Source organism: Emys orbicularis, chromosome 12 (assembly GCF_028017835.1).
Source record: "Emys orbicularis isolate rEmyOrb1 chromosome 12, rEmyOrb1.hap1, whole genome shotgun sequence".
NCBI classification, from domain to species: Eukaryota; Metazoa; Chordata; order Testudines; family Emydidae; genus Emys; species Emys orbicularis.
This window is the reverse complement of record NC_088694.1, coordinates 44804858-44815956: the sequence shown is the minus strand read 5'-3', so window position 1 is coordinate 44815956 and position 11099 is coordinate 44804858. Positions and strand designations below refer to the sequence as shown.

Genomic DNA, 11099 nt, shown 5'->3' with positions numbered 1-11099 from the left:
GGCTTGTGGATTCCTCTGTGCTAATCCCAGGTGCTTTTGTTTTGCTTGTAACCTTTAAAATGGACCTCAAGAAAGCTATCCTTGGTGCTTAATCCTTGTAGTTTTTGTTTTTGTTTTTTAATCTAGCAATAGCCTGAGTTTGCTTCTTTCTTTCTTTCTTTCTTTCTTTTAAATCAAGGATGATATTCAATAAGAGTTAAGTGATTAATTCATTTATACTGTTTTGAAAGTTAAGCAACATTTAATTTATGTGCTGTATTATATTTTTTGTCATTTGGCTAAATGTGCTTTACAGAAATACACATTTCCACAATTCTGTTTATGTATTCTGAAACAGATTCTGATCTCAATTTGACCAAAAAAATCTAATGTAAATTTGCATATATCATTGCAGTTCTTTTGAATTGAACTGTACTCGAGTCTAAAGTCAATGGAGTTACAATGTTCTGACTCTTATGGGAGGGGTAGAAGACTCACATCCTTCTATGTGTGCCCTCAAAAGTTTGCAATTGAATTTGGCATGTGATGCAAAGCGTGACAACATATTTTACAAAATACTCTAATATGATATATGAAAAATTACTCTAAAATGATCTCATAATTAGTTAGATTTGTTGGTCCTGATACTCTTCTTTTTTCACCATTTTTACAATTGAGTAACTCTATTGACTTTAAAGGAGATATTCCTGATTTCCTCCAGGAGGAGTGAGAGGAAAATCAGCAAAAGCAGTAAAGCAGTAATAAGACTAGAGACATCTGAAGACAATGGAGGGAAACTTAATTGTAATTCAGTAGGGATAGCTTGTGAAATCACGCAAATATTATTCCTAATAATGAAGCAACATTTGTCTATTGACACGTAGATTATCATAAAAATGAAATATAGGAGTCTTGATTCCCCCCTCATTGTCACTATTTGTATACCAGTGCATCTCCAATGAGGGGAGAATTAGTCCCATTTATTGCAATGAAGTTATGTCTGATTTACACCAGAGTGAGTTAAAAGGAAATCAAGTCCTGTCTTTTGAGCATCTTGATTCCACCTACTTATTCCACTTCCATAGTTATGTCAAATTTTTCATTGTATACATTGTATGTTATATATACTGAAAATGTCCTAGACTGCAACAGATGTATTAGTGTAGAAAGTGGAATCTTGGTTACCAATAAGACTACTGGTGAAAGAATGATGTTTTGAGATCATACTGTGAACACCTAACACTCATAGTTTAAGTAAATAGTCCAACTGAATTTACGTGCCTCTACTTGAGAACACCAGGGTGTTATTTTCCCCCTTCTACAGTCAAATGTCAGGAGAATATATATTCAGTAGCAGAGGCGCTTTATTGTGCTAATATATTTTAATGTCACTCACTTTGTTTATATGTTGTGTGAAACATCTAGAGCATCATGAAGATCTATCTATCTATCTATCTATCTATCTATCTATCTATCTATCTATCTATCTCTCCCCCGCCCCCTCCCATCAGTCCATCTAGATGCTTCAGTTGCCATATTGCTGCAGTTTCTGATGCAATACCGACCAAAACTTGAATCTTTGTTGCTATAGGAACACTCAAGCAATGGAACATAGTAACCACACCAGAGTGACTGAGTTCATCATGGAGGGGGTCTTTGACCATCCTCACCATGAGGGGCTGTTCTTTGGGCTATTCCTGTGCCTTTATACAGCTGTCGTCATGGGCAATTCCCTGATCATTGTGGCTATTGTCATCCACCCACCTCTCCACACTCCCATGTACTTCTTCATCGCCAGTTTAGCGCTGGTGGACATTTTGTGCACTTCCTCGGTTGTACCTAAAATGCTGGAAAACGTGATGCAGGAGAAGAAAACCGTCTCCTTTGGAGGCTGCATCACCCAGCTTTTTGTCTTTACATCGGCACTGGTGACGGAGCTTCTGCTGCTCACTGTCATGTCATATGACCGGTATGTAGCCATTTGCCACCCCTTGCATTATGTAAAACTCATGAGCAAGGACATTTGCATCCATTTAGCAGTCAGTGTCTTGGCTGTTGGTACCATCAGTTTATTTGTTAACATATTGCTTGTGCTGCGCCTGGATTTTTGCGGGCCCAACCTAATCCAGCATTTCTTCTGTGAGTTCCCAACAATACTGGCGCTGTCCTGCAGCTCCGCCTACCTCAACGAAATCATGATGTTCATGGCTAACATCTTACTGGCCATGGAGAACTTCCTACTGACCACCGTGTCCTATAGCTTCATTATCATCACCATCCTGAAAATTCAGAGATCCAAAGGGAAGCAGAGAGCCTTCTCTACCTGCTCCTCCCACCTCCTTGTGGTCACCTTGTACTACTCCACCATCGTCTACATCTACATGCGGTCCACCTCCAGTTACTCACTGGATAAGAACAAGATGGTGGCCATAATGTACACCCTAATCACTCCCACCCTGAACCCTCTGATCTATAGTCTGCGCAATAAGGAGGTCAAAGTGGCCATCAGGAAAATCTTTCCATTCACCAACAAATAGCAATTTTTCCAAGAGTGAACTTAATTATCACCTGCTTTGTCCCTTCTAGGGCAGGTCCAAAGGTGATGTAAATTGTTGTAGATCTATGGTCTTCAGTAGACTTTAATTTGCACTATGATCCATTCACTACAATGGAACTACAATGATTTACATCAGCTACAATGTGTTGCTCTGATTGCAGTGGGGCTATGCTGATTTACGCCACCTCAGGATTGGGCCCCATTGACATCAGTGGGGTTATTTTGAGTCACACTAGCTGGACTATGGCACATGGGATAGATTTTTAAAGGTGGCTAGGTACGTACTGGGATTTTCAAAACCACCTAGGCACCTAAAGCACATTGATTTTAATGCATGTTATGTGCCTAGATGCTCCAAAAAAATCTGCCTGAATACCTATAAAAATCTGACCCAAAGTGTAGCACATTACTTCATATGCAATCTTGCTGAATCAGAATATTCTATTCTATTCTATTCCTCAATGATTAAATATGATAACAAAATAAAACTGACTATCTCTCTGTTCACTAATTTCTTGTGAAACATTAAAAACCCAAAACTTTTCAGTCACCTATCTGCTGAGACATGGCGGTCTCCTGATCATGTTTAATGGACTCAGGTCAGAGATTTTAATAAAGCAATTTCTATCCGAATGCATTTTTATCTAACTCTAAAAATACTTTTCAGCTTTAGAAATTTTGAGTTTTGTTCAAAATACCTGTTTTTGCTCATAAGGCAATGTCTCAATCTCAACAATGAATAAGATATTAATCAAACCGTTGTTCACTGTTACATCAATAAACCATTCACTGAGGTCATGAGTTTCACATCCAGTTATTGCTGCTGAGTCATATCATAATCTCCATCACTGAATATCTTTTTAAACTCTTTTATTAAAGTCCCCCCAAAAACCAACATACAAACACAGTTTAGCTCTATGTAAAATAAAGCATTAAGTAATGATTTCATGGCAACAATTTCTCTTATTCCCTTCCTTTTAGCCATATAGTCTTTTCTGTGGAAAACATCTGTTTACAGGGAGTTTTGTACAGTATTAAAGATGGCCTTCACTGTCCTTTTGGGGGAGAAAATTGAAAAATATTATATTTGATGGTCATGAGCTCTTGTTGTTGCAGTCCAAACCTAACACAAGAGAAACACACATCAGAAAAAGAACAGCAAAGATAAAGAATGCCAACTTCTGTCTCTTGTGCTGACTCACACATGGCTAGAAAAAACATAAGTCGAGCACATGATCTGATCAGCAACTCTGAGAACTGGCAAATGCTTGTCAGGCTCTGGCTGTTCAAGGGGTTGCTTTTAGCTGCCTTTCTGGTCACATGCCTACAGCTCTGTAATGTAGTTTCAAACTGCTGTGGCCTCTAAGCCAGACTCTTACTAGATAGAAGACAAATGGAGAGGGATAAGAAAGAGCAGAAACAAAGCAAGGAAGGAAAATGACACATGGGGGAGGGAGTGACAGCAGGAATCAGAAGCTTCTTTTCTTGTGTTTTTGGGGATTTAGCCAAAGCCAGGAAGGTGGGGGTGATGTCAGTTGGTTCCCTCTGTCTGCCCAGGCTTGGTCCAGGCATCTTTCAGAAGCTGGACAAAGAAGGCCTAAAGAGGTCATGGTGGAGCCAGGGTCTTGGGTGTTGGTGGGGTTAACCTCCATGATGATAAAGCTCTCTCCTTCCACTTCATCCATCCCTCTGTGCTCCCGTGGAGTGACCCCCAGATAAATAATATTCCAGATGGTGCGGCCAAGCAACTAGCATTGGCCACTGTCAGAAACCAGGATACTGGTCTAGGTGGACCTTTGTTCTGGCCCAGTATGGTCATTATTATGTTCTTAACCTCACCCAATCACCATTCACCAATCATTTTGGTGATTTCAACTGTAAACATTTCCACCCATTTCTAGATTCTTTCGGCTAGTTTCCATGACAATCTGTACATTTCCCAGGAGCACTGGAGACTATTTACCACAGTTCCATTCACTTAAACAAGCCAGTTTTTACCAGTCTAGTTGATACCCAGTTTTGCTGATTTTCAGAATTTTTTTTTTTAACAAGATGAGTTCAGTTTTTGTTGCTTGCCAATCTTACAGATCAGGCCACTGCACAACTGGGCCTGGTTCACTGATTTCTATGGAGCTACTCCAATTTACACCAACGTGGATCTAGTACTGTGTTTTAGGTCAATTCACCAAGGGTTTAGTGGATTCTCGCTCTCTGGCTATTTTAAAATCCAGATTGGATGTATTCTTCTAAAAGATCTTCTATAGATTAAACAAAAGTTAATTCAGGGAAGTCTTGTGACCTTTGTAATTAAGGAGGGCAGATTAGATATTTGCAATGATCCTCACTCTACATCACTCTGGCAGTGTAAAAGGACTTTATAATGGGAGTAAGTTATATTTAGACTCACTTTGAGGTGCCTTTATATTACTGGTGTGGTGTAAAATAGCCTTATGAAAGATTCACAAAGAGACTTAGGTGCCTTAGCCACTTCTGGTGCCTAAATCCCAGAATCAGTCACCACTGGCATTCACAAAACCTGCACTCATCTGCTGTTGAAAATCGGTAGGCTCCTAAACTCACTCAGCACCTATGTTTTTCAAGAAAAAGTTCCATAGGCAGTTATGGACATGCATATCGCTGTTCACTCTAGGCATCAGGATGCCTTAACTCTAGAGCAATTAATGAAACCAGGGAATATAGGTGTTCTTCTGCCTCATTTGCCTGTGGAGTTGTGATGCTCCCTGAGGCAACACAAACACTCCCCTCTTAGCCTACACAGGCTCTACTATCCCTGTGCAAGTTAGCAGTAGGCACAATCCACCCGCTGAGATCTCCAAGCATTCCTCTGCAGTGTCCATCCCTTGATACACTGGATATTCACAGGTTCACCACTCTCAAATGAGCAAGCTCCTCAACTGGAGCAAATCTCATAACCCCATTGGTTTCATTTGAGCTATGCTGAATTAGAATAGCTAAGGGTCGGACAACATTTCATGCAGATGTAGCCAGGGTTAGTACGAGTCCAGATATGTTTATAGATGGACCATTTGGAAATGAACTTCCCCATCGTTCAATGAGTATTGACTTGCATCTTGTCTAGCCGTTTACCTTTGTGCAAAGTCCCTGAGATTCTCCTCTGACCTACAGCAGCTTTACACCAGAGTAGGTCAGGAGTGCTCACCAGCACAAGATATAAGCTGTTGGACAATCAGGTCCATTGCTTTCTTTGTAGTTGTTTCAGATTCAAAGCACTGTAAGTGTGAAGAAAATCAAATCAGGAATGCAAAGTGGATGTGATATGTGAAAGGGTGAAAACGAATGGGGAATTCTGATTTAAAGCTCTTGATTCCCATTTACACTAAGGACTAGAATCACAAAGGGATTTAGACATTGCAACGCTAATGTCTGGTCTACACTACAGACCTATATTGGCATAACTATGTCATTCAGGGGTGTGAAAAATCCACACCCCTGAGCGATGTATTTACACTGTGTAGACCTCCTGTGTAGACAGTGCTATGTCAACAGGGGAACTTCTCCCACCAACATAGCTAATGCCTCTCAGGAAGGTGGATTAACTATGCAGAAGGGAGAGCATTTTAAGGGTAGATGTGCCCTCTGAGTCATCACACCTATCTTTTGGGCACCTAGAAAATCACTGAGATACACAAAGCCAGAGTCAGGCATGATAGGTGCCTAAGAATTGGATCCACAAAAGGTAGCATGTTAGGTGGCTCTGTGCCTAAGCTCATCAATAGGAGAAGTCAAAGAGAGGTTTGTGTACTAAGCCCAGCCCCTCTTACGACGTCAGCACCTAAACCCAGGCCAGAGGGAGACACCTACCTCTGCTTGGGATTCTCAGCTGTGGGCCTTCTCTTGGAGGTCATGGGGAAGGAGCTCCCTCATAACTTTCAGCTCTGTGGTGAAAGCACTCGCCTGGGATGGGGGTGACCCTGATTCATGTCTCTCCTCTGCCTGAGGAGATGTGACCAGGAATCTGCACCACTCAGGTGAGTGCTCTTGCCATGGGGATAGTATGTTGAGGGGGCTCCTTCAATCTCTCCTGCTGAAGCTGTTCCACTTTGGATGAATACTTCAAGAGCCATTGGACCAGAAAGAGAGAGAGAGAGAGAGAGAGAGTGCACAAGTATGAGAATGACTTTAGATCCTAGTGGTTAGAGCACGCCCCTAGGATGTGGCAGAACTAGGATCCTCTCCCTATGCTCCAGTGAATTTAAAAAAAATATTTATCCACAGTAGAAGAGTTTCAACAGGAGAGATTGAGGGAGTCCAGCATTAACATATTCCATAGGCCAGCATTTAGTGTATTTGCCTAAGAAGGACTACTGTGGGCATCTACTTCTGCATGACACAGGCCATAGGACGTCCCCGAATTAATTTTTCTTTGAACTAGAGAAGATCTTTTAGAAATAAAAACAACAACATCCAATCTGGGTTAAAATTGCCAGTCAGCGAGAATCCACCAAACACTGATTAATTTGGACCAGATCCACATTGGTGTAAAGTAGCATAGCTCCATTGAAATCAATGAACCAGGTCCTGTAGTGAGAGGCTTGTACTGTAAGTTTTGCAATGAACAAAAAGTTGAACTCCTCCTGTTAGTTTTTTTTTTTTTAAGTCAGAAAAAGTGGGACACAAATAGACTGGTATAATCTGGCTTGCTTAAGTCAACAGAACTGTGGTAAGTGATCTCCAAGGCTCCTGGTAATTTCTGGGATTGTCATGGAAATCGGATTGCCATGTGTCATAACTATAAAGGGAAGGGTAACAGCTCTCCTGTGTACAGTACTATAAAATCCCTCCTGGCCAGAGACTCCAAAATCCTTTTACCTGTAAAGGGTTAAGAAGCTCGGGTAACCTGGCTGACACCTGACCCAAAGGACCAATGAGGGGACAAGATACTTTCAAATCTTGGGGGGGGGAAGGCTTTTGTTTGTGCTCTTTGTTTTTGGTTGTTGTTCGCTCTTGGGACTGAGAGGGACCAGACATCAATCCAGGTTCTCCCCATCTTTCTAAACAAGTCTCTCATATTTCAAACTTTTAAGTAAACAGCCAGGCAAGGCGTCTTAGTTTTACTTTGTTTTCTCAACTTGTAAATGTACCTTTTACTAGAGTGGTTATCTTTGTTTGTTGTACTTTGAACATGAGGCTAGAGGAAGGTCCTCTGAGCTCTTTAAGTTTGATTACCCTGTAAAGTTATTTTCCCTCCTGATTTTACAGAGATGATTTTTACCTTTTTCTTTAATTAAAAGCCTTCTTTTTAAGAACCTGATTGATTTTTCCTTGTTTTTAGATCCAAGGGGGTTGGATCTGTATTCACCAGGAGTTGGTGAAAGGAAGGAGGGGGGATGGTAAATTTCTACTTGTTTTAAGATCCCAGGGGGTTTGGATCTGTATTCACCAGGGAATTGGTGAATGTCTCTCAAGGCTACCCAGGGAAGGGAATTAGCTTTGGGATGGTGGCAGCGGACCAGATCTAAGCTGGTAGTTAAGCTTAGAAGTTTTCATGCAGGCCCCCACATTTGTACCCTAAAGTTCAAAGTGGGGAAGCAGCCTTGACACCATGGAAATGAGCAGCAAGATTCTAGAAATGGGTGAAAATGTTTACAGTTGAAATCACCAGACTGATTGGTGAATGTTGATGGGATGAGGCCATTTGAAATAGTACTTATCTGGGAATCACTCCATGGGATCAGAAGCAGTTGGGTGGACTACCATGATGGTTGCTACCCCCACCAATTCCTGAGGCCATTGATCCACCATGACAACATTAGGCCTTGTTTGTTGAGATTCTGAAAGATGTCCTGACCAAAACTGGCCATACAGAAAGAAAAGAAATGACATCCCCTGACTTCTCCAGTGGTGCTCCTTAAATCCCACGTAAAATTGGAATTGAACTCTGGGTTCCTGCTGTCATTCCCTCCCCCATGTGTCATTTTCCTTCCTTGCATTGTGTTGGGATTCCCTCCAAGGCCCTTCCCATTCTCCTTATCCAGAACACCTCATGCAGTTCTGTGAGAACTCTTCAATCAGTAATTCAGTTTGACTCTACCTTTACTTCCAGATCTCAACAGATACGTGATTGAAAAATTCTGGGTTTTTAATGTCTCACAAGAAATTCGTGAACAGAGAAATAGTCCGTTTTATTTTGTTTTCATACTTACTGACTCAGGAATAGAATAGAATATTCTGATTCAGCAAGACTGCATACAAAATAATGTGCTACACAATGGGACAGATTTTTATAGGTATTTAGGCACCTAAACTGTTTTTCCAGCACATCTAGGCACCTAAATTGCTTTAAAATTAATGAGTTTTAGGTGCTTAGGTGCTTTTGAAAATCCCAGTAGGTACCTAAACACCTTAAAAAATTTATCCCAATGTGCCATAGTCCAGCTAGTGTGACTCAACATAGTTCCACGGATGTCAATGGGGTCCGATCTTCAGCCTAGCCCTACTGCAGTCAATGCAACACATCCCCAGCTGGTATACATTTTTGTATTTCCATTGTAGTGAATGTACCAGAGTGCAAATTTATGTGTATTGAAATCCTTAGTTCTATGAAAATTTACACTACCTTTGGACCTGCCCTACAAGGGACAAGGCAGGTGAGAATCAGGTTCACTCTAGGAAAAATTGCTATTTTTTGGTGAATGGAAAGATTTTCCTTATGGCCACTTTGATCTCGTTATTGCGCAGACTGTAGATCACAGGGTTCAGGGTGGGAGTGATTAGGGTGTACATTATGGCCACCATCTTGTCCTTATCCAGCGAGTAACTGGAAGTGGGCCGGATATAGGTGTAGATGATGGTGGAGTAGTACAAGGTGACCACAAGCAGGTGGGAGGAGCAGGTGAAAAAGGCTCTCTGCTTCCCTTTGGAGCTCTGGATTTTAAAGATGGCGATGATGATGAAGCTATAGGACACGGTGGTCAGCAGGAAGTTCACCATTGCCAAGATGATGTCAGCCATGAAGATCATGATTTCATTGAGATAGGTGGAGCTGCAAGACAGTGCCAACACTGGTGGGATCTCACAGAAGAAATGTTGGATGAGGTTGGGTCCGCAGAAATCCAGGCGCAGCATGAGTAATGTGTGCACTAATGAATTGATGGTACCAACAGCCCAGACACCAGCTGCTAAACCGATGCAAATTTCCTTACTCATCAGATTGACATAGCGCAAGGGGTGGCAGATTGCAACATACCTGTCATATGACATAGCAGTAAGAAGCACAAGCTCTGTCCCTGATGACAAAGTAAAGGCAAAGAGCTGGGCCATGCAGCCATCAAAGGAGATGGTTTTCTTCTCCTGCAACAGGTTCTCCAGCATTTTCGGTAGGACTGAGGAAGTGCACACAATGTCAACCAGGGCTAAATTGGCGATGAAGAAGTACATGGGAGTGTGGAGAGGTGGGTGGATGACAATAGCCTCAATGATCAATGAATTGCCCATGATGGCAGTCGTATAAAGGCAGAGGAATAGGCCAAAGATCAGCCCTTGGTGTTGAGGGTGGTCAAAGGGACCCTGCATAATGAAATCGGTCACCCTTGTGTGGTTACTGGGTTCCATTGTTTGAGTGTTCCTTCTGTAGGAATAAAGATTCAAATTTTTGTCAGGTATTGCAAAAACTAGCAATACTAGACTGACTGACAAAGAGAGAGAGAGATATCTTTGTGATATTCTAGACCTTTCACACAGCATATATACAAACTGAGTTACATTAAAATATATTAGCACAATAAACTGTCTCAGGTAATCAGTCTACAATCTCTTGACATTTGATTGTAGAAGGAAGAAAATAATACCCTGGATGTTCTCAAAAAGAGGCACATGAAGTCTGTTGGACTGTTTACATAAACTACATGAATTAGGAGTTCACAAAATGATCTCAAACTTCTTTGATACACCAGAAGTCTTATTAGTATCCAAGATTCCACTCTCTGCACTAATTTTGCAAAATGTATCTATTGCAGTATAGGACATTTACAGTGTATATATAATATATAGAATGTATATAATCCAAAACATGACATAATAATATGTATAGTTAGGTGGAATCAAGATGCAAAAAATAAAGGACTTGATAACCCTTTAACTCACACAGGCTTAAATCAGGCTTAACTCCATTGCAATCAAGGGGGCTAATTCTCCATTCACTGGAGATGCACTGGTATACAATTAGTGAAAATGAGAGGGGATTTGAGCTTCCCAAATTTCATTGTTATGATAAGCTATATGGCAATATATATCTTTTGCTTCATTATTTGGAATACTATTGGCCTGATATGACAAGCAATCCCTACTGTATTACAGAAAAGTTTCCCTCCATCGTCTTCAAACATCTCTAGTCTTATTACTGCTTCTGCTGATTTTACTCTCATTCCTCCTGGAGTAAATCAGGATTAACTCCTTTGAAATCAATAAGGTTACTCAATTGTAAAAATGATGAAACAGAGAAGACTATCGGGGCCAACAAATCTAACTAATCATGAGATCATATTAGATAACTTTATCATATTTCATAGTATAACATTTTGTA

General features: G+C 40.9%; 2 protein-coding genes across 2 annotated transcripts; one reads left to right on the top strand and one right to left on the bottom strand.

Moving 5' to 3' along the window:
• The first annotated feature begins 1583 nt into the window (after positions 1-1583).
• On the top strand, positions 1584-2516 carry LOC135887006 (olfactory receptor 13A1-like). The gene has a single exon (XM_065414786.1). It carries the CDS (start codon positions 1584-1586, stop codon positions 2514-2516), a length of 933 nt encoding a protein of 310 aa, XP_065270858.1.
• Positions 2517-9196: 6680 nt separating this feature from the next.
• LOC135886847 (olfactory receptor 13G1-like) lies at positions 9197-10129 on the bottom strand. The gene has a single exon (XM_065414637.1). The coding sequence runs from the start codon at positions 10127-10129 to the stop codon at positions 9197-9199; it is 933 nt and encodes a 310-aa protein (XP_065270709.1).
• Positions 10130-11099: the final 970 nt, after the last annotated feature.